The sequence below is a fragment of the Salmo salar genome, chromosome 29 (assembly GCF_965601325.2).
Source record: "Salmo salar chromosome 29, fSalSal1, whole genome shotgun sequence".
NCBI classification, from domain to species: domain Eukaryota; kingdom Metazoa; phylum Chordata; class Actinopteri; order Salmoniformes; family Salmonidae; genus Salmo; species Salmo salar.
In genome coordinates, this window is record NC_138319.1 from 36,358,927 (window position 1) to 36,384,000 (window position 25,074).

The 25,074-nt window shown below is 40.0% G+C and overlaps 1 protein-coding gene across 1 annotated transcript in view; it reads left to right on the plus strand.

Moving 5' to 3' along the window:
- The first annotated feature begins 255 nt into the window (after window positions 1-255).
- LOC106590643 (noelin-3) overlaps window positions 256-25,074 on the plus strand; it is a 57,379-nt gene continuing 32,560 nt past the window's right edge. Inside the window, exon 1 of the mRNA XM_014181779.3 lies at window positions 256-696. Within this exon, the coding sequence (XP_014037254.3) occupies window positions 628-696 (69 nt within the window). The 5' untranslated portion in view covers window positions 256-627. The remainder of the gene's footprint in view (window positions 697-25,074) is intronic.

The following is a 25,074-nucleotide window of genomic DNA, read 5'->3' on the forward strand; positions in this document are numbered from 1 at the left end:
AACGCTAAGAAATGATTATTTACTACTTCATATTTCATAGGTTCCATGCATTTCAATATGGTTTATTACTGTACATTCAGTACAGTTTGTCATGCACCTTTATTCGTTAACAATTAAAAGCGCATTTTATGTGTAAATGTGTACAAGTGGTGTCGTGATCTGGTAATTAAAGCTCTAAGTCCTATCCTTTCACAGTGGGAGGTGTGCCTTTGTAACTGTTGTCTGTTCTGTTGCCTTTTCTCTCGGCACTGCGTGGGGAGTGGCAGGTCTCGGGAACTGATCGACATCAACAAACATTTCTCCCCAACACCCAGGACACACAACACACGATGCCACATCTGTTGTGTGACTCCCCTGCAGTCTCGTAGGTCTGTCTCGTCCCCTGGCAGAAACTTTTCTCTATGGTGTCAGTTTCGATCACACCAGGCAGCACTTTCTGTATTGGCTTCACGCCAGAGTCCACCGAGCTGTGGTTGGGAATGATCGTGGATCTATCCGTTTTCTTCTGTTGGAGCGCTCTGAACAGTGGCGGGCATAGCCTACACCGGCAGCGACGCTGACGCAGTCCCGCAACGAGGGCTCTGCGTGAATAAGTGAGAAAAGTGTAACTGCCTCCAGACGGACAGAATGCATATTCTGTTGAGTGTCCTGTACCCGGTGCTTTCAATCACGGTCTTCGGATTATATCCGTCAATGGTGAGTTTCCCCTCCTAATTTCTTGCCGTTCCACGCGAGGTCTCTGCATGTTTCCGTGTCTTTGCTTCAGGATCTGCGATTTTTGTGCCTAAATTCACCTTTATTCACATAGCCTCAAATGAATGGGTCTCCATAATTAGCCTACACACATTGCATGTTATGATATTCGTTTTCTTTGGCATTGCCTGCAATAACTGTGTCTGAAAATATTCCAAATAATATGAACCATTCACAATATCAGTGAGGCAAGAAAATGATTGTTTTAGAGTGATTGAGAATGTTGGAATAACTCGCATTTGAGTCTCCTGAATATTCGGAGAACAGTAGACTCAACAGTAGAATCAAGCAGTGGATCCCGTTCGGATGTTAAGGCTCGACACATGCACTGGAGACCGAAAACTTTAAAGTGATGAAAATGCTTATTGCAGGATCCCACATAAATCTCACGAATTGATTTATATTTTCATTATGTAGGATACATCTTTAACGCAGTCAAAGACCACAGCTTCTGTTTTTATCTTTTCTTAAATTCCTCAACCGGCTTTCCTAGTGTATTATCCCGTTCCCAGAGGATTTTGTTAGTGAACGAATACTGGCTTTGATAGGGAATATGTGTAGTCTATGGAAGCTGTTTTCATGTTTTCTGTCGCATCTAAACCTTCACACATAATTTTATATCGGGGAAGTATTCAAGACTTGGATTTTAGGTGAACTAGTGACAGTTGGTTTTATCCCCTTCATGGATCGTCTCTGTTGAAACTATGAGCGAATAAGAAACTCAATTTGGTGCTGTCTGAATGAGGACGACTGGGCGGAGTGGTGTGGAACGCTGTCGAGCTGTTCAATACTCGGTGGTGCTGAAACCATTCAATCAACGACAAGGGGCGCAGGCGGTGTGCAGGCGGTGTGCAGCCTCCTGCTTCTGAGTTCGATTTCATGTCGATTCCCCATCTCAGCCAATTGCTATTCTAATATCAATATGTTCTAGAGGATCAATTTCATATATTAAACTGAGACACATCTATGTATTACTCCAAACATAGATGTATGTAATGTTCCCATTCCCATTACCTAGCTTGTAATTATTGATAACCTTATACAAGTTCACTTTTTTTATTGGTTAATTAGGCTACTGTGTAAGTTTTACTCAATCAAACCCTTTTCTGAAATATGCCACCAGATATGGGCCTAGATATTAATAAAAAAATAGAAAAAAAACCTGTCACAATTTACAGTACTTTGGTCAATTTACAGTACTTTGGTCAATTTACAGTACCTTGATCAATTTACAGTACTTTGGTCAATTTACAGTACCTTGATCACTTTACAGTACTTTGGTCAATTTACAGTACCTTGATCAATTTACAGTACTTTGGTCAATTTACAGTACCTTGATCAATTTACAGTACTTTGGTCAATTTACAGTACCTTGGTCAATTTACAGTACTTTGATCAATTCACAGTACTTTGGTCAATTTACAGTACCTTGATCAATTTACAGTACTTTGATCAATTTACAGTACTTTGATCATTTGATCACCACATTGTGACAGTCAGACCATTGTCAAACAAAGCTCTAGCATGTTTAAACAACCCAGTGTAATTTGATGATCACCACAGTCAGATGTGTGAGTAGATCCCTGAAGACAATACCCAGAGAGAATGATATATAAGCCCACATACAGTGAGCTCCAAAAGTATTGGGACAGTGACAAGTGTTTTGTTGTTGTTTTTGGCTCTGTACTCCAGAACTTTGTATTTGAAATGATACAATGACGTTGAGGTTAAAGTGCCGACTGTCAGCTTTAATTTGACGGTATTTTCATCCATAGAGTGAACCGTTCAGAAATTACAGCACCTTTTGTACATAGTCCCCCAGTTTTAGGGGACCAAAAGTTGGAATGAATTGACTTATGTGTATTAAAGTAGTCAAAAGTGTAGTATTTGGTCCCATATTCCTAGAACACAATGATTACATCAAGCTTGTGTCTCTACAGACTTGTTGGATGCATTTCCTGTTTGTTTGGGTTGTGTTTCAGATTATTGTGTGACCAATAGAAATGAATGGTAAGTCAGGTATTGTGTTATTTTAGAGTCATTTTTTTTATTGTAAATAAGAATAGAATATGTTTCTAAACACATTTAGATGAATGTGGATACTACCATGATTACGGATAGTCCTGAATGAATCGAGAATAATGATGAGTGAGAAAGTTACAGACGCACCAACAAAAATTCTACAAAGCTAACATGAGTTGTTTAAAGATGGTTATACCGTGGATCATTTGATTTTGAATTTTACATTTGATTTGATTTTTGTATTTGATAAAATATTGAATTTGGCCTTTACTACTATAGCCCATAGAAACACATTGAATAATACATTCATACATTGAATTTGGCCTTGACTACTATAGCCTACTAAGCTAACATATGGAATTGTTTTAAGATGGTCATACCATGGATCATTTAGCTATTTGATTTTGAATTTTAGGACCCCTTTAGGTATACATTTATTTTATTTTATTATTTGAACAAAATATTGAATTTGGCCTTTACTACGATAGCTCATAGAAACACATTAAATAACACGGTCATAAATGGCAAAAAAGGAATAAGGTTTTGAATTGTCTATACCTACATCTAGGAGGTATAAGAAAGCTCAGAAAATAGTTAGTTTTATGGACACATATTTAACCCCTTATTTTTTGCTGTTCCATTCGTTTGTATGGGTTACCTTCAGATGAGCAAAACGGAGAACATCGTTGTGTTGTGTGTATTTTATCTCCCCTTTGACCATAGAGTGATCATATTAGTTTTACAGGCCAAATCGTTCGGACGATATAGATGTTTTTGTGAGAAGACCGAGTTATCGGGATGTCTCATGTTCTGACTAACACCGTTGTAGCTTTGCCACCTTCTACCACAGAAGCGAAAGGCCGACAAAGGAGGATGCGGTGGATTGAGACAGCTCATGCAATAAACCAGATATCTCTTAAACTGACGGATTTTGATGAGAATTTTTTATTAAGTTACTTAAATTGATGCACGGGTGCGGCAACTGACTTTTAGGATTTAATACACATAAAAGTGAATTTGTCCTGATACTTCTGGTCCCCTAAAATGGAGGGACTATGTACAAAAATTGCTGTAATTTGTAAACGGTTCACCCGATATGGATGAAAATACCCTCAAATTAAAGCTGACAGTCTGCACTATAACCTCATCGTCATTGTATCACTTCAAATCCAAAGTGCTGGAGTACAGAGCCAAAACAACAACACATGTGGCACTGTCCCAATACTTTTGGAGATCACTGTACATTGAGTATACAAAACATTAAGAACACCTGCTCTCTCCATGACATAGACTGACCAGGTGAATCCAGGTGAAATCTATGATCCCTCATTGATGTCACTTGTTAAATCTATTTCAATCAGTGTAGATGAAGGGGAGGAGACAGGTTAAAGAAGTATTTTTAAGCCTTAAGACAATTGAGACATGGATTGTGTATGTGTGCCATTCAGAGGGTAAATGGGCAAGACAAAATATGCCTTTGAATGGGGTATGGTAGTAGGTGCAAGGTGCGCCGGTTTGTGTCAAGAACTGCAACGCTGCTGAGTTTTCACACTCAACCGTTTCCAGTGTGTATCAAGAATGGTCCACCACCCAAAGAACATCCAGGCAACTGGACACAACTGTGGGAAGCATTGGGTTCAACATGACCCAGCATCCCTGTGGAACGCTTTTGACACCTTGCAGAGTCCGTGCCCCGACGAATTGAGGCTGTTCTGAGGGAAAAAAGGGGTGGGGGGGTGCAACTCAATATAGTCACACACACGTGCACACAGACACACACACACACACACACACACACCCACACACACACACACACACAGCTGTCAGTGTCTCAGACACATTGTGAGCTCTCCTTATGTCTGTGTTTTCAAATGTTAATTGATCTGTAAAATGTGAGAAAATGCAGCATAGGGTTAAGGCTCAATGAGATGAAAAGGGTACAATAAAGCTCTAGATAAGATCAAACCATTGTGATTTGTGCCTTGAATGTATCTCTTGGTTTCGTCTGTTATACCACATTGTGAGAAAAAAACATTCTTTGATGTTGAATATGAATGTGAAACTCAAGGGACAGAGACAATTGCCAACAGCTGGTGATATTTTCCACTATAAATTGATTCTCTTCAATTCCCTCGCAGCTATTTTTGCTAATATGAAATATTAATCATTCAGTTCAGAAGATTTGGCTTGGCAAATACTTTCGTTCAAGCTAAATATGAGATGAGGAGACTGTCGAACAGAGGTCAGGACGTGGGAGACAAAAGTCCTTGACAAGCAGATCTCTCTCTCTCTCATGTATCTCTCGCTCTGTCTCTCTCTCTCTCTCTCTCTCACCCCTATCTCTCTGTGAGTCAGCATGACTGATTTACAATTCCTTGTGAATAAAAAATCACAAGCCTAATGATGTGACAACAAAAACAAAACAACAACACTGTGAAGACAGTGCAAAAACAACAATTTTTTATAATACATGTTGGTTTTCACTGGGTCCTTGTCTTCAAAGGACCCAGTGAAAAGTATTGGATCGGAAATAAACAAAATAGTGCATTGTTTTGTTACAGTGGGCCCAGCAAACCAAAATTTGTTCTGTAAACGTTCCCAGAAGATTCGTTAGGTCGCAGCAAATGTTCTCATGACACAAAAACTATCAAGTCATGCTGATGATTATAGAATATTTGCATAAAACATTCGCTTGATGTTTCAAGGAAGTTCCAAGAAAACATTTAATCTGTTCTTTAAAGATTCCCAAAATGTTTCATTAGGTTGTGGGAACAGTCTGGTGAGAACATAATGGAGACATCACAAAAGATATGTTACTAAAAAACTAAAACTGTTCAGTTGTGCGGATGATTGTACAATGTTTTTTTAGGGTTCAAAAAAGCATTCAGCTGATGTTACAATAACGTTCCCAGAACACAGTTTGTCTGTTCTTTAAGGTTCCCAGAATGTTTCTTTAGGTTGTGGGAACATTGTGGGTATATGGCAAGAGATAGGTTCCCAAAACACAAAAACTGTCCAGTTGTGATGACATTCACACAATGTTTAAGTTAGGTTGCACAGGTTCCAATAATGTTGTAAGGGTGTTGACAGAACACCTGGTCTAAGTTCTTTAAAGATTCACAGAACATTTAATTAAGTTATGGGAGTTGTCTGGGATGTTGCAAGACTATTCTTTTTATAAAAAAATTGCCAGGACATAGACATATCTGATGTTGTCAGAAAGCTTAAATTCTTGTTAATCTAACTGCACTGTCCAATTTACAGTAGCTATTACAGTGAAAGAATACCATGCTATTGTTTGAGGAGAGTGCACCATTTTGAACATGAAAAATTAGGCGCATTTGGGCAGTCTTGATACAACATTTTTAACAGACATGCAATGGTTCATTGGATCAGTCTAAAACTTTGCACAGTCACTGCAGCCATCTAGTGTCCAAAATCGAACATGCACCTGGGTTGGAATAAAACATTATGTTCTTTGTCTTGCATTTCAAAGATGATGGTACAAAAAAATACAAAATAACAGTTGTTTTTTCTTTGTATTGTCTTCTACCAGATCTATTGTGTTATATTCTCCTACATTCCTTTCACATTTCCACAAACTTCAAAATGTTTCTTTTCCAATGGTACCAAAAATATGCATATCCTTGCTTCAGGGCCTTTTTAAAAACAAAAAGGGGCAGGTTCTTAAGATTAACAGTCTGATGGCCTTGAGATAGAAGCTGTTTCTCAGTCTCTCGGTCGCAGCTTTGATGCACCTGTACTGACCTTGCCATCTCACCATCTTAAACAAGCATGCCCCATTCCATTTTTTTAACTAGGAATAGATATAGTCCTTGGTTCACTCCAGACCTGTCTGCCGTTGACCAGCACAAAAACATCCTGTGGCGTTCTGCATTAGTATCGAATAGCCCCAGTGATATGCACATTTTCAGGGAAGTTAGGAACAAATATACACAGGCAGTTAGGAAAGCTAAGGCTAGCTTTTTCAAACAGAAATTTGAATCCTGTAGTACAAACTCAAAAACGTTCTGGGACACTGTAAAGTCTATGGAGAATAAGAGCACCTCCTCCCCGCTGCCCACTGTTCTGAGGCTAGGAAAAACTGTTTCCACCGATAAATCCACTATAATTGAGAATTTCAATAAGCATTTCTCTACGGCTGGCCATGCTTTCCACCTGGCTACCCCTACCCCGGTCAACTGCCCGGCACCCTCCACAGCAACCCGCCCAAGCCCCCACCATTTCTCCTTCACCCAAATCCAGATAGCTGATGTTCTGAAAGAGCTGCAAAATCTGGACCCCTACAAATCAGCCCTGGCTAGACAATCTGGACCCTCTCTTTCTAAAATTATCTGTCAAAATCGTTGCAACCCCTATTACCAGCCTGTTCAACCTCTCTTTCGTATCGTCTGAGATTCCCATAGATTGGAAAGCTGCCGCGGTCATCCCCCTCTTCAAAGGGGGTGACACTCTAGACCCAAACTGCTACAGACCTATATCTATCCTACCCTGTCTTTCTATGGTCTTCGAAAGCCAAGTTAACAAACAGATCACCGACCATTTCGAATCGCACCGTACCTTCTCCGCTATGCAATCTGGATTCAGAGCTGGTCATGGGTGCACCTCAGCCACGCTCAAGGTCCTAAATGACATCATAACCACCATCGATAAGAGACATTACTATGCAGCCGTTATCATCGATCTGGCCAAGGCTTTCAACTCGGTCAATCACCACATTCTTATTGGCAGACTCGACTGCCTTGGTTTCTCAAACGATTGCCTCTCCTGGTTTACCAACTACTTCTCTGATAGAGTTCAGTGTGTCAAATCGGAGGGCCTGTTGTCCGGACATCTGACAGTCTCTATGGGTGTGCCACAGGGTTCAATTCTCGGGCCGACTCTCTTCTCTGTATACATCAATGATGTCGCTCTTGCTGCTGGTGATTCTCTGATCCACCTCTATGCAGACGACACCATTCTGTATACTTCTGGCCCCTCTTTGGACACTGTGTTAACTAACCTCCAGACGAGCTTCAATGCCATACAACTCTCCTCTGTGGCCTCCAACTGCTCTTAAATGCAAGTAAAACTAAATGCATGCTATTCAATTGATCACTGCCCGCACCTGCCCGCCCATCCAGCATCACTACTCTGGACGGTTCTGACTTAGAATATGTGGACAACTACAAATACCTAGGTGTCTGGTTAGACTGTAAACTCTCCTTCCAGACTCACATTAAGCATATCCAATCCAAAATTAAATCTAGAATCAGCTTACTATATCGCAACAAAGCACCCTTCACTCATGCTGCCAAACATACCCTCGTAAAACTGACCATCCTACCGATCCTCGACTTCGGCGATGTCATCTATAAAATAGCCTCCAACACTCTACTCAACAAAATTGGATGCAGTCTATCACAGTGCCATCCGTTTTGTCACCAAAGCTCCATATACTACCCACCACTGTGACCTGTACGCTCTCGTTGGTTGGCCCTCGCTTCATACTCGTCACCAAACCCACTGGCTACAGGTTATCTACAAGTCTCTACTAGGTAAAGCCCCACCTTATCTCAGCTCACTGGTCACCATAGCAGCACCCACTCGTAGCACGCGCTCCAGCAGGTATATCTCACTGGTCACCCCCAAAGCCAATTCCTCATTTGGTCGCCTTTCCTTCCAGTTCTCTGCTGCCAATGACTGGAACGAACTGCAAAAATCACTGAAGCTGGAGACTCATACAGTGGGGCAAAAAAAGTATTTAGTCAGCCACCAATTGTGCAAGTTCTCCCACTTAAAAAGATGAGAGGCCTGTAATTTTCATCATAGGTACACTTCACTTCAACTACCCGCAACATATCCCACTCCGCGTGATTAAAACAATCTTGAAGCATGGATTCCAATTGATCAGACCAGCGTTGAATAGTCCTTATCACGGGTACTTCCTGTTTCTGGCCATAGGAAGGGAGGAGCAAAATGGAGTCGTGGTCAGATTTGCCAAAGGGAGGGCGGGGGAGGGCCTTGCAGGCATCCCGGAAGTTGGAGTAACAGTGGTCGAGTGTTTTAGCAGCGAGAGTACTACGGTCTATGTGTTGATAGAACTTTGGTAGCATTTTCTTCAAATTTGCTTTGTTAAAATTCCCAGCTACAATAAATGCAGCCTCAGGATATGTGGTTTCCAGTTTGTATAAATTCCAGTGAAGTTCTTTGAGGGCTGACGTGGTAAGGAATATACACGGCTGTGACAATAACCGAAGAGAATTCTCTTGGGAGGTAATACGGTCTGCATTTGATTGTGAGGTATTCTTGGTTGGGTGAACAAAAGGACTTGAGTTCCTGTATGTTATCACAATCACATCATGAGTCGTTAATCATGAAACATACACCCCTGCCTTTCTTCTTCCCGGAGAGATGAGAGATATTTATTCATGTCTGCGCGATGTACTGTGAACCCAACTGGTTGTACGGACTCAGACAGTATATCCCGAGAGAGCCATGTTTCCGTGAAACAGAGTATGTTACAATCCCTGATGTCTCTCTGGAAGGAAATCCTCACCCTCAGCTCGTCAACTTTATTATCCAGAGACTGAACATAGGCTAGTAATATACTAGATCTTCTCCGCCGGCGATGTTTTGAATCTGCCTCTGGAGTCAGTTAAATTACCCTGGGGGGTACGAACAAATGATCAGATTCAGGAAATGTGTATTCCTGGTCGTAATTCTGGTAATTCTGTTGAGTTACTGCCGCTTTGATATCCAAAAGTTCTTCCCAGCTGTATGTAATAACACCCCAAAAAATTCTGGACTAGTAATGTAAGAAATAACACATAAAAAGGGTCTAGAACCATGGCTGCCTTCTCTATCGGTGCCATTTTCCACTCAACTGTTCTGAGTTTACACCAATATTAAGGTCGTAGTTCTTATTGCAGGACTTTAACACCACTGTGAAATGACACCACTGTGAAATGAGCCACATTGTCTCACCAGTCAATAGGTGATTTCACACACTTTTCCTAGTAGTGTTCTGTGGGTGTCACTGAGTATGCTGATACGCCATATCATGGGACCCGCGTTCCATAGGTAAGGCTGTACATTGCAATATGAATGTCCAATGCGCACGATGGACTGATGGGAGAGGTGATTTCCCAAAAGTCAAAGTCCTGCAATAAAAGCTACGATGCTAATATGTGTGTAAACTCTTTACAGTTGTGTTCTGTGGGTGTCACTGAATAGGCTGATACCCCATTTTAATTGATCCACAATCCATAGGTTAGACTGTACAGTGCATACAGTATGCCCCCAATGCAATTATGAAGTCTAATACATACACATTGTGATTTCAACTAATTTGTCATTTTTTTTGTCAAATGTATGAATTATTGTCTTTTGTTGAATTTATATAAAAACATTCCAAACTTGTTCAGCATTATCTAGTCTAAACATGGCATGATTCCACTATTTGTAACTATTTGCATCAATTTCAATGCAGGACTTTTATTTTGAAGGCGAATCGCCTTCGAAATTGTGTCTAAACGTTATTGTGGCTAGCTTCACATAGGTGACTTTGGCCGCTGCTGAAAACAACTAATCTTCAGATTATCAGCTTTTCAGTGTGGTGATATGCGTCTAAAACTTGGATCAACTAGCTGCTACAAGGGAACATATGTGATCAAATATATTTGCTAGCTATTCGTGTGATTAGTAAAGTTGATATGAAATGTCATTAACTAGCCAGCTATCTTGAAACTGTTGGGGTAAAGCTAGCTAACGTTCGCTTTCTCCCACCATCAGAATTCACAACTGTAGCTAGGTTTCTAGAAAATAACTTGCTATATAATTAATTGGTAACTATATTTTAAAGACTAGCTAGCTAAAGATTATTCAACAGTTTGTCAAGCTACTTTGTTCACTGTTTATTGCTGTATTGGTGACTGAAAAGATGCCTAATTTCACTGCAAATAGGCTGTGTTGTCTTCGTATAATTTGTCTGATTTAGGTTTTTGCACATTTACATTAGTGGATAGTTAGCTAAATTACTGACTGACTGAGCTAATTCTTATTCATGTTGTTGCATTTCAGGTGAAGTGGCATTGCTGACAGGCCAGGACCCATATTCAGGAAGAATGTTAGAGTAGGAGTATTGATTTTAGGATTTTGCCTTCACAGTGAGTCCAATTATATTGTCAAGGGGAGGTTATTCTTGATTGCTATCCTTACTCTGAGACACTTAGTGATATGGTCCCTGGAAGAAAGCTGTGGCCCCAATACCTTTCACAGCAGTTGTTTCACCACAGGACCCTAGAGCAGGGGTAGGCAACCCTGTTCTTGGGAGTGCAACATGTACTGCAGGATTATGTCCAAACTAGGCCCTAAACCACTAGTGCGTTCAGTTCGCTTGAACGGTTTGTACTGAAAGAAACTTTTTGTTTCCCCAAAACGTTCTTGAACAGACTATTTTTATTTATTTTTTTAGATACGTTTGCTCTGTTCAGTGGGTGTGGCTTGTAGCAACGAATTACATATTTTAATAGGAAGCGGTGAATTTTGAATCTTGACCCGTTTTCAACTGGTCACTCAGTACAGCACGGTTTTCAACTGGTCACTCAGTACAGCACGGTTTTCAACTGGTCACTCAGTACAGCACGGTTTTCAACTGGTCACTCAGTACAGCACGGTTTTCAACTGGTCACTCAGTACAGCACGGTTTTCAACTGGTCACTCAGTACAGCACCGTCTGTACAATTGAACATTCTATTATGTTAAGTACTGAACGCATCCCGGACCAACTGAGCAAATCAGTTTAGTGATTGCATAAATTCAACACACCTGGTTAAATCTGCATCATTCCAGGACCAGGGTCGCCTACCCCTGCACTAGAGGTGTTAGTCAGTGCTTATGAACTGAATCTTCTATGTGAATTTCCATATATCAATGACACTAACGAAAGGGTTGAATTGTTCAGCGACATTTGTAGTAAACGCTAACACTGATCTGGTGATGAAAGGTACACAATGCATTTGTCATCTCCCTATCAGGCCACTGTATGCTGTGACGTAATCATCAAGCTGCCTGACTGTGGCCTTCAGTGGTACTGGAAGCAAGGGCCTTACCTGGGAGTACAGCAACAGTCTCTCTGTCTCACAGCCATTCTGTCGACATGTATAGTACGCAACCACTCAACTTCATTCAAACCGCTACGGATGTAATCACTGATTTATATTCCCTTTGTCTACTTGTCCCATTCTTCCATCTTGTCTGGGATATATATTTTAGTTGACACACCTGTGTGATATACATTGATACAAATCTTATTCACCATTTCCTTTTGAATCAAACTCTACGTGTTGTCTTTAAGTTACCACAGAAGTGTGAAGACCAACGTGACAAACATGCTATGAAAATGTTGTTTTGTAATTCTAACAAAGAAAATTAGTTTATACAAAACTTTATTGCATTTGGTAATCCCCAAAATGTGGCCTTTGAATGCCTTGATAGTTGCATCCTTCCTTGTAGAACGGCCTGCTGACAACAGGTTGGAAGATTTGTTGATGTGCTGCTCTAGAGTTCTATAGCCCAGCAGACCCACCTGGGGGGACAGAGGGATGGACACATGTTAGTTATGATAAAACTCTGGGAGACTTAACTGGGAGGAGAGAGTTTGAGTGAGTATAGTAAATCCAACCAGTGGTCCCTGGATACAGACACAGGCAGACTGCCACAGTGGACATTTACATAATGCATCAACTAAACTATTATGATTGTAGCTGACTGCTCTGTGCTCCTTGGACAACCCTGGCAAAGGGTAATGTAAAACAAATAATAATAATACAATCCACTCCGTTCGTAACAGATTCTGGTTTTGGGAACAGAAAACTGTATTGAGATGAGATGTTTCATTAATGAGAAAATTATAATGATGTCCACCAAAATCCATCTCGTTCCATCTTCTCCCACTGCCGGACCACTGTGTTTCCGCTCCCTACCATATTTGTTAGCGAGTGGAAATGCCAAGCAGATCCTTCACATGTATACATCGGTGAAATATGTCTCATTGTTCTGTCTGTGCTCACTACCTCCCAGGGCCTCCTGTAATGTAAAGGAAAATAATATTCCAGCTGACCTGGAATGTTCCGTGTTCCTGCTGGTAGCAACCTGGATGCAGAGAAATGTCCTGCCTTGTAGTATAGTTGCATCTCCACCAGGCTCGAGATCAAATGACAGAGATTAATGAAATAAAATGGTACCTGTATTTAGGATTAATGTTTCAATTTGTCTACTTCACATTCATGTCTGTAAATGACAACAATAGAGCTGATTAAAAGTACACATGCCATTTTGTGATAACGGCTATGACAATTTATATGGCATGCATGTGAATTTATAGCTAGCTAAACTATTATTTATATTATTGTACCACCTCTCATTTCACTAACAATTACTAAGGCGAAAAGCTAATATGTATAATGGCTAGCTTCACATAGGTATACATGCGTGCTGGTGGCAGGGAATTCAGGCGCAGGAGATCGAACTAAAAACAGAGCAGTTTAATAAGTGCTCAAAAACTCAGAAAACCAAAATATACAAGTAGGTACAAAACCCGTCACACACCAGAACATATCTTGTGCATAGCCTACAAACAAACAATCACCGACAAGGACAATGAGGGGGAACAGAGGGTTAAATACACAACATGTAATGAATGGGATTGGAACCAGTTGTGATACAACACAAGACAAAACCAAAGGAAAACGAAAAGAGGATCAGCGATGGCTAGAAGGTCGGCGACTTCGACCGCCGCCCGAACAAGGAGGACCAACTTCGGTGGACGTCGTGACACATTCCATCATGACAACATCATGCTCCTCCTTGTTTGACTGTAGTTAATTAACTAGCTGCCAGCTTAAATGCCTGTGATTTTGCAACCAAAATGCTTCAAAGATGGATGATGTCGAAAGTTAGCCTTCGTAGCTTGCTAGCTAAATGACAACCATATAAATTAAGTATCCACTCTATTGCTTAATAAGTGATCTAGCTATCTAGATAACAATGGTTTATGATAATTGCAGTTTAATTCATTATCTAGCTAGCTAAGTGTAAAAGAGAGTCTGGCTGTAAAACGCAGCAAGCTAGCCAAATCTACTTTTATCAGTTGTAGCCAAGCTAGCTTGCTTGATGCTCACTCAGTAACATTAGCTTACCATGATTTTCTGGCCAATCCCAGTTGACTCCTTCTTGCCTGCTTCGGGCTCTTGGTCTTTTTCTAGGTTCAAAACAATACGTCTGTAGTCCGATGCCTTATTGTCAAAAGAAATCCATAACACAGCCACCTGGTCAATGACTCAGTGTTCCAAAACTGTTCACCTGTTTCTACTTCAAGCAAGGACAATCTTCCAGTTTTTATTTTTGTGTCTTTTTAATGCTTCACTTGCGGCATAGCAGTATATAATCGATTTTATCTACAATTTCCACCCAAAAAAAAGGTGACATATCAGATTGAAACATAGCTATATGCTCTACACGTTATTGTTTGGCTGGGTGCTAATGTGAAACATGGCCTTTAAAAGTTGAACAGCGTTCTGTCATACTGACCGCAGCCCAGTTAAATGCAATCGAGCAACGCGCCATGTCATCGATCAACCAATGATGTGTTAGATACCACCCACATACACTACCATTCAAAAGTTTGGGGTCACTTAGAAATATCCTTGTTTTTAAAAGAAAAACTCATTTTTGTCCATTAAATAACATCAAATTGATCAGAAATACAGTGTAGACATTGTTAATGTTGTAAATGACTATTGTAGCTGGAAACGGCTGATTTTTAATGGAATATCTACATAGGCGTACAGAGGCCAATTATCAGCAACCGTCACTCCTGTGTTCCAATGGCACGTTGTGTTAGCTAATCCAAGTTCATCATTTTAAAAGGCTAATTGATCATTAGAAAACCCTTTTGCAATTATGTTAGCACAGCTGAAAACTTTTGTGCTGATTAAAGAAGCAATAAAACTGGCCTTTAGACTAGTTGAGAATCTGGAGCATCTGCATTTGTGGGTTCGATTACAGGCTCAAAATGGCCAGAAACAAGGACATTTCTTCTGAAACTCGTCAGTCTACTCTTGTTCTGAGAAATGAAGGCTATTCCTTGCGAGAAATTGCCAAGACACTGAAGGTCTCGTATAACGCTGTGTACTTCTCCCTTCACAGAACAGCGCAAACTGGCTCTAACCAGAATAGAAAGAGGAGTGGGAGGCCCCAGTGCACAACTGAGCAAGAGGACAAGTACATTAGAGTGTCTAGTTTGAGAAACAGATGCCTCACAAGTCCTCAACTGGCAGCTTCATTAAATAAAATGGTACCCGCAAAACACCAGTCTCAACGCCAACAGTGAAGAGGCGACTCCGGGATGCTGGCCTTCTCGGCAGAGATGCAAAGAAAAAGCCATATCTCAGACTGGCCAATAAAAATACAAAATTAAAATGGACAAAAGAACACAGACAATGGACAGAGGAACTCTGCCTAGAAGGCCAGCATCCCGGAGTCGCCTCTTCACTGTTGACGTTGAGATTATATGGAGCCATTATTGCAAGGAACTCCATTCTGTCTCATATTGCTCAAAAACAGATCAAGCAACACCTCATGGTACAACACCTCTCCCCTATTTGACCTAGATATTCTGTGTGTATGTACTGATATGTAGGCTGTGTGTGATGTTTTTAAATGTTCGAAGTTCTCTCATTGAGCTGTTCCTGTCTATTAATGTTCTGTATTATGTGATGTTTCATGTTCTGTGTGGACAACAGGAAAAGTAGCTGCAGCTGTTGCAACAGCTAATGGGGATCCTTATAAAATACCCCAAAATAATAATAATTTGGATGGATGGATAGATCTGGTCTGAATATACTGCCTATGGTAGTATGATTTACTGTGTCTGGAATTCTTATTAGAGCTGACATCACCCATAGGGAGGGAAAGCTGATTATTCTTAGAGCTGACATCACCCATAGGGAGGTAAAGCTGATTATTCACAGAGCTGACATCACCCATAGGGAGGGAAAGCTGATTATTCACAGAGCTGACATCACCCATAGGGAGGGAAAGCTGATTATTCACAGAGCTGACATCACCCATAGGGAGGGAAAGCTGATTATTCTTAGAGCTGACATCACCCATAGGGAGGGAAAGCTTATTATATCTAAAGAAAGTCTAATGTCAATAATATTACGTTAATGGACTGGAGTCTTTATCTAGTTATTTGCATGACCAATATGGATAGCTGTAGTGGGAGACAATGAAAGAAAACTACATTTATTTGATCACCTGCATTGCTTGATGTTAGCATGTAGCTTAGTGGTTAGAGCAGGGAGCCAGTAACCAAAACGTTGCTGGATCGAATCCCTGAGCTGACAAGGTACAAATCTGTCGTTCTGACCCTGAACAAGGCAGTTAACTAACTGTTCCCCGGTAGGCCGTCATTGTAAATAAGAATTTGTTCTTAACTGACTTGCCTAGTTAAATTTTAAAACATTTTTAGTGTATGCTTTCTTGGATTTGGGGACTATGAATAGACCCCTGGTGGCATGTCTGGTGGGGTAAGTATGTGTGTGTCAGAGCTGTGTGTAAATCGACTATGGAAACAATTTGGAATTTTCAGCACATTCATGTTTCTTATTAAAAGAAGAAGTGATCTAGTCAGTCTCTCCTCAACTCCTAGACAAGAGAGACTGGCATGCAAAGTATTTATATCAGCCCTCTGATTACAAGTAAGAGCAAAACGTGCCGCTCAGTTCTGGTCCAGCTGCAGCTTAACTGGGTATTTTTTAACAGCACTTGAACACATGGCTGGACAATAATCAAGATAAGGCAAAACTAGATCCTGCAGGACTTGCTTCATGGTGTGTGGTGTCAAAAAAGCAAAACATCTCTTTATTACGGACAGTCCTCTCCCCATCTTTACAACCATTGAATCTATATGTTTTGACCATGACAGTTTACAATCTAAGGTAACACCAAGTAATTTAGTCTCCTCAACTTGTTCAACAGCCACACCATTCATTACCAGATTCAGCTGAAGTCTAGAGCTTAGGGAATGATTTGTACCAAATATAATGGTCTTAGTTTTAGAGATGTTCAGGAGATCTCCTCTCATCCATCTCTCCTTCCTCTTCTTAGTTACAGAAATTGTGGCCCTGAGCGGTGATGCAGACAGCCCCATAACAGACAAATATCATTCCACAGTACCCTGGGAAATGTGTTTGTGAGTGTGTGATGCAGACAGTCCCCATATTAGACACACATTACTGCACAGCATGCAGGGCCCATAATAACGGAGAAGAATGGATTAGAAGTTTGGCTTAACTAGACTTCCCCTGTGCAGTTCCAACAAGCAAACTAATTATGCGCCTATGTAACATAGACATAGGGAGTCAGGAAGCAGGTGCAGTTAGTGAGTTTAATAATAACAAAACAAGCATCTGACATGGTGTCATGACTCTCCTGTGAGGATCCGAAGATCAGGTTACAATGGATCAACGTCCACCAGAGCCCTGTCACCCGCAGAGGGGAGTAGGTATGATGTGTGGGTTTTATGACACCGCACGCCAATTGTGAATTGTACTGTAGAAGCAGGGAACTATTTTTGGTCTTCAGGAGTGGTGATTGGAATGTTGCTTTGTTACAGAGACATTTTGCCGCCCAAAAACTCTATCGTCCAGAAGTGAACACTGGGACAATATCTCTAAACATCGGATGTGTGGAATGATGAGGGATGGTCTATGTAACATTAATGTCTATTTTGTGATGTCATAAAAAATTGTATAAACATGTTATAACGAAAATATTGTAACTTGAAGAGCTTTCCCACTGTGTATGTTAGATTTACATCCTTTACGTTGTGTAGGAATGTGATTTTAGTTTTCTAACGAGATCATAGTTTTGATGATATGTTGCCAATTAAGTAGCCAATGAGGTCAGAGAGATTGTCAGCGTGATGGAACCGCCCTTTTCGAACAGAGTGCTTAACCTCTCTGGGCTAGGCGGGACGAATTCGTCCCACCTACGTAACAGCCACTTGAAGCCTGTGGCGCGATTTTCAAAACCTTAAAAATCCTATTACTTCAATTTCTCAAACATATGACTATTTTACAGCTATTTAAAGACAAGACTCTCGTTAACCTGTTAGGGCTAGGGGGCAGCATTGACACGGCTGGATAAAAAACATACCCGATTTAATCTGGTTACCACTCCTACCCAGTAACTAGAATATGCATATACTTATTACATATGGATAGAAAACACCCTACATTTTCTAAAACTGTTTGAATGGTGTCTGTGAGTATAACAGAACTCAAATGGCAGGTCAAAACCTGAGAGATTCCTTTACAGGAAGTGGCCTGTCTGACCATTTGTTGAACTTCTTTTCCATCTCTATCATTTACTAAGGATCTCTGCTCTAACGTGACACTTCCCACGTCGTCCATAGGCGCTCAGAGCCCGGGAAAAAACAGAATGTCGTCATTCCAGCCCCAGGCTGAAACACATTATCGCCTTTCTCAAGTGGCCGATCAAGAGACACTGGCTTATGCGCGTGACCCCGACCGCCCCCGCCTTTGGGATTTTTTCCTCTGTTTGCCGAAAAGGAGATTCCCTGTCGGAATATTATCGCTTTTCTACGAGAAAAATGTCGTAAAAATTGATTTTAAACAGCGGTTGACATGCTTCGAAGTACGGTAATGGAATACTTAGAATTTTATTGTCACGAATTGCGCCATGCGCGTGACACTTCTTTACTATTTCGGATAGTGTCTGGAACGCACGAACAAAACGCCGCTATTCGGATATAACGATGGATTATTTTGGACCAAACCAACATTTGTTATTGAAGTAGCAGTCCTGGGTGTGTATTCTGACGAAGACAACAAAAGGTAATGAAACTTTTATAATAGTAAATATGATTATGGTGAGTGCTAAACTTGCCGGGTGTCTAAATAGCGAGCCCGTGATGCCTGGGCTATGTACTTAGAATATTGCAAAATGTGCTTTCACCAAAAAGCTATTTTAAAATCGGACATATCGAGTGCATAGAGGAGGTCTGTATCTATAATTCTTAAAATAATTGTTATGCTTTTTGTGAACGTTTATCGTGAGTAATTTAGTAAAATGTTAGCGAATTCCCCGGAAGTTTGCGGGGGGTATGCTAGTTCTGAACGTCACATGCTAATGTAAAAAGCTGGTTTTTGATATAAATATGAACTTGATTGAACAAAACATGCATGTATTGTATAACATAATGTCCTAGGTGTGTCATCTGATGAAGATCATCAAAGTTTAGTGCTGCATTTAGCTGTCTTCTGTGTTTTTGTGACATTATATGCTAGCTTGAAAAATGGGTGTCTGATTATTTCTGGCTGGGTACTCTGCTGACATAATCTAATGTTTTGCTTTCGTTGTAAAGCCTTTTTGAAATCGGACAGTGTGGTTAGATTAACGAGAGTCTTGTCTTTAAAATGGTGTAAAATAGTCATATGTTTGAGAAATTGAAGTAATAGCATTTCTAAGGTATTTGAAAATCGCGCCACGGGATTACACTGGCTGTTGCGTAGGTGGGACGATTTCGTCCCGCCTAGCCCAGAGAGGTTAATTAGTAAATAAATTATTAAATCAATTTGTGTAGTACTGAATGATGAGCAAAAGTTGGGGTTCTTGCAGATCCAATAGGGTTTTGACTGTTCAGAATGAGACTGAAATGAGGTAATAATTAACCTGTTGGGGCTACAGGTTAGCAATGAACCCCGAGTCGGGATTGCTAACAAGGCTGGAAATTCAAAACATCAAAAATCTAATAATTTCAATTTCTCAAACAATCAACTATTTTACACAATTTAAAAGATAAACATCTCCTTAATCTAACCACATTGTTCGATTTTCAAAGAGGCTTTACGGCAAAAGCATAAAGTTAGATTATGTTAGGACAGTACATAGCCACAAAAGTACAAACATCCATTTTCAATTCAAGGTCAGGCGTCACCAAAAGCAGAAACCAGCTAGAATTATGCACTAACCTTTGTCAATCTCCATCAGATGACACTCCTAGGACATTATGTTATACAATACATGCATTTTTTGTTCCATCAAGTTCATATTTATATCCAAAAACAGCATTTTACAGTAGCGTGAAATTCAGATTTTTTTCTTCTCTGAAATGCTTCCGGTGAACATAACAAAATTACTATTCGAAAACATTGGTAAATTATAATATTGTCATTCAAAGAATAATATATTATCATCTCGTAATTGCTACCGAATGGCCAGATCTCAAAATAACTTTACTGGGAAATCACATTTTGCAATAAATGGGGTGCTATGCTAAGAACAATAAGCTATGCTATACAGTTAGCATCATCTAATATCGATAATAACATTGTAAATATCCCCTTACCTTTGATTATCTCCATCAGAAGGCACTGCCAGGAATCCCAGGTCCGGAACAAATGTGGTTTCTTTTGACAAAGTACATAATTTATGTCCAAATAACACCAAGTAGTTAGCGTTCATTATGCTCCCACAAAACGTGGTGGGGGGGGGGTGTAAAAATCACGCCGAAAAGCTAAAAAAAACTAGTAAATAATCTATTTACGTTCGTTCAAACATGTCAAACGTTGTTTAGCATTAATCTTTTGGTCCATTTTTAACGTTAAACATCAGTAATATTTTCACACAACCTATCCTATGTCTAGATAAACAATAATGACAAACTCACGCTTCTCAGATTTATGCGCAGGCGCAAAAAAATGAAGTGACGACATGTCAACTTCCTTGCATTCTAATTTGCTCTCTGTTTATCATAGACGCTTCAAACAACTTTATAAAGATCGTTGACATCTAGTGGAAGCCGTAGGTGTTGCGAAATGAATCCTTTCTCACTATGGTATCTATAAAACAATGACACTAAATAGTACAGTCACAAAATTCACATTTTTTTTTATCTATTTTTCACAGGTTTTTGCCTGCAATATGAGTTTTGTTATACTTACAGACACCATTCAAACTGTTTTAGAAAATTCAGAGTGTTTTCTATCCGAATGTGTTAATAATATGCATATCCTAGCTTCTGAGTTGGTGTAGGAGGCAGTTAAAAATGGGCACATATTTTTTTCAAAACTTCTCAATACTGCCCCCGAGCCCCAACAGGTTTTAACCTCTATGGGCTAGGTGGGACGCTAGCGTGCCACCCGTGGTGCACTCCATCAACAGCAGGTGCATTTCAAGAGCGGCAAATTTGAATCCAAATAAATGTCAAAATTCAAATTTTTCAAACATACAACTATTTTACACCCTTTGAAAGATAAACATCTCCTTAATCTAACCACGTTTTACGATTTCAAAAAGGTTTTACGGCGAAAGCATAAATTTAGAGTATGTTAGGACAGTACATTTACAAGAGTTGTGTGTAATGTTTTGTCAATTCAAAGACAGGGTAACCAAAACTATAAAACCAGCTAAAATGATGCACTAACCTTTTACAATCTCCATCAGATGACACTCCTAGGACATTCTGTTAGACAATGCATGCATTTTTAGTTCTATCAAGTTCATATTTATATCCAAAAACAGCGTTTTACTATGGCATTGATGTTGAGGAAATCGTTTCCCTCCAATAACCGGCAGTCAAGTCAGCGTCACAAATTAAATAATTAAAATGAGAAAACATTGGTAAAATATTATATTGTCATTTAAAGAATTATAGATTTACATCTCTTGAACGCAATCAACTTGCCAGATTTAAAAATAACCTTACTGGGAAATCACACTTTGCAATAATCTGAGCACTGCACCCAGAAAAATACGCGTTGCGATACAGACTAGACGTCATGTTGGGGAGATCTAAAATCGAAAATACTATGTAAATAATCCATTACCTTTGATTCTCTTCATCAGATGTCACTTCCAGGTATCACAGGTCCATAACGAATGTAGTTTTGTTCAAAAAAGCTCATCATTTATGTCCAAAAATCTCCGTCTTGTTAGCCTCTATGGGACCGGCGGGACGAATTCGTCCCACCTACGTAACAGCCACTGCCAGCCTGTGGCGCGATTTTCAAAATCTTCAAAATCCTATTACTTCAATTTCTCAAACATATGACTATTTTACAGCCATTTAAAGATAAGACTCTCGTTAATCTAACCACACTGTCCGATTTCAAAAAGGCTTTACAACGAAAGCAAAACATTAGATTATGTCAGCAGAGTACCAAGCCAGAAATAATCAGACACCCATTTTTCAAGCCAGCATATAATGTCACCAAAACCCAGAAGACAGCTAAATGCAGCACTCACCTTTGATGATCTTCATCAGATGACAACCCTAGGACATTATGTTATACAATACATGCATGTTTTGTTCAATCAAGTTCATATTTATATCAAAAACCAGCTTTTTACATTAGCATGTGACGTTCAGAACTAGCATACCCCCCGCAAACTTACGGGGAATTCGCTAACATTTTACTAAATTACTCACGATAAACGTTCACAAAAAGCATAACAATTATTTTAAGAATTATAGATACAGACCTCCTCTATGCACTCGATATGTCCGATTTTAAAATAGCTTTTTGGTGAAAGCACATTTTGCAATATTCTAAGTACATAGCCCAGGCATCACGGGCTCGCTATTTAGACACCCGGCAAGTTTAGCACTCACCATAATCATATTTACTATTATAAAAATGTCATTACCTTTTGTTGTCTTCGTCAGAATGCACACCCAGGACGTCTACTTCAATAACAAATGTTGGTTTGGTCCAAAATAATCCATCGTTATATCCGAATAGCGGCGTTTTGTTCGTGCGTTCCAGACACTATCCGAAATAGTAAAGAAGTGTCGCGCGCTTGGCGCAATTCCTGACAATAAAATTCAAAGTATTCCATTGCCGTACGTCGAAGCATGTCAACCGCTGTTTAAAATCAATTTTTACGTCATTTTTCTCGTAGAAAAGCGATAATATTCCGACAGGGAATCTCCTTTTCGGCAAACAGAGGAAAAAATCCCAAAGGCGGGGGCGGTCGGGGTCACGCGCATAAGCTAGTGTCTCTTGATGGGCCACTTGAGAAAGGCGATAATGTGTTTCAGCCTGGGGCTGGAATGACGACATTCTCTTTTTTCCCGGGCTATGAGAGCCTATGGAAGACGTGGGAAGTGTCACGTTAGAGCAGAGATCCTTAGTAAATGATAGAGATGGCAAAGAAGTTCCAGAAATGGTCAGACAGGCCACTTCCTGTAAAGGAATCTCTCAGGTTTTGACCTGCCAATTATATTCTGTTATACTCACAGACACCATTCAAACAGTTTTAGAAAATTTAGGGTGTTTTCTATCCATATGTAATAAGTATATGCATATTCTAGTTACTGAGTAGGAGTGGTAACCAGATTAAATCGGGTATGTTTTTTATCCAGCCGTGTCAATGCTGCCCCCTAGCCCTAACAGGTTAGCACATGATCTAAGCCAGCCGGACTTCTCGTCATGAACGAGGGGAAAAAATATATTTACGTTCGTTCAAACATGTCAAACGTTGTATAGCATAAATCATTAGGGCCTTTTTTAACCAGAACATGAATAATATTCAAGGTGGACGAATGCATACTCTTTTATAACGTATTGGAACGAGGGTACCCAACATGAACTCGCGCGCCAGGTGTCTAATGGGACATCATCGTTCCATGGCTCTTGTTCGGTCAGATCTCCCTCCAGAAGACTCAAAACACTTTGTAAAGGCTGGTGACATCTAGTGGAAGCAATAGGAAGTGCCAAAATATTCCTCAGCCCCTGTGTTTTTCAATGGGATAGGTTTAAAGTCAATACAACACATCAGGTATCCACTTCCTGTCAGAAAATGTCTCAGGGTTTTGCCTGCCAAATGAGTTCTGTTATACTCACAGACACCATTCAAACAGTTTTAGAAACTTTAGAGTGTTTTCTATCCATATATAATAAGTATATGCATATTCTAGTTACTGGGTAGGATTAGTAACCAGATTAAATCGGGTACATTTTTTTTATCCAGACGTGCAAATGCTGCCCCCTAGCCCTAACAGGTTAATGTGACTTATCGATATAAAACATATCTTCCAGAGTTGAATTCATGAGATGGTAGCTCATTTAACAACTTCTTCCGTGGTGCCCCAAATTCCTATTGATTTAATTGTTACACGATTCATTTAATTGGGTAACAATTAAACATAGTAGGTGGATTAAATAAATAGCAGTCATCAGATTAATGTAAATCAAGTCACGACATTTTGGAGCCCCTGTGCAAGGAATCTAAGACAGAATTAGACCTTGCTGTTGAATTTAGTCAATATGAATTGTGTAGCAGATTACGTTATACACCATTAGAGCGTTAGGCAAGATTTGATGTTGACCTGTGTGTTGTTTCCATTTGAACAAGATACTGGAAATATTCTCCGGTGTTGCATACTGAGTAAGGATCAGTTTAGGGTGAATTATAACATTTCTAGGGCTAGGACATATGGGCCAGCCTATGACGGAAATTTGAGAATATATATTTGTTTGGCCAAAGCAAAGTTATTATCTTTCTGTCTCTCGCGTTTCAGGAGCGTGAGTAGACCATGGTGAGTATTTTTTTTATGTTACCGGATGTTAACTTCCAACCCAGATTGGATTGAACGTGAGACGTCATTAGTAAACCCGTTCCCGAATTGAAAGAACCTGTGTGTGTGCTTAGAAGTTAACATGTCCTGTACAACAACAGCTAGCTCTGGGAGAGCAGCCATTTCCCTGTGATTTCAGCTTTCAGGGTTAAACCGTGTGTCTTGGTCAACAGAAGTTCCGCCTGGGGGGAATCCCTTGTGAGTTCAGCTTTCAGGGGTAACTTAATAACCTCTTACATCTAGACGTTCCGCTAGCGGAACACCTGCTCCAATATCCAATGATAGGCGTGGCGCGAATTACAAATTCCTCAAAAATACAAAAACTTCAATTTTTCAAACATATGACTATTTCACAGCATTTTAAAGACAAGACTCTCCTTTATCTAACCACTTCCGGGGAATTTGCTAACAATTTACTAAATTACTCACGATAAACGTTCACAAAAAGCGTAACAATTATTTTAAGAATTATAGATACAGAACTCCTCTATGCACTCGATATGTCCGATTTTAAAATCGCTTTTTGGTGAAAGCACATTTTGCAATATTCTAAGTACATAGCCCAGGCATCACGGGCTAGCTATTTAGACACCCGGCAAGTTTTGCACTCACCAATATCAGATTTA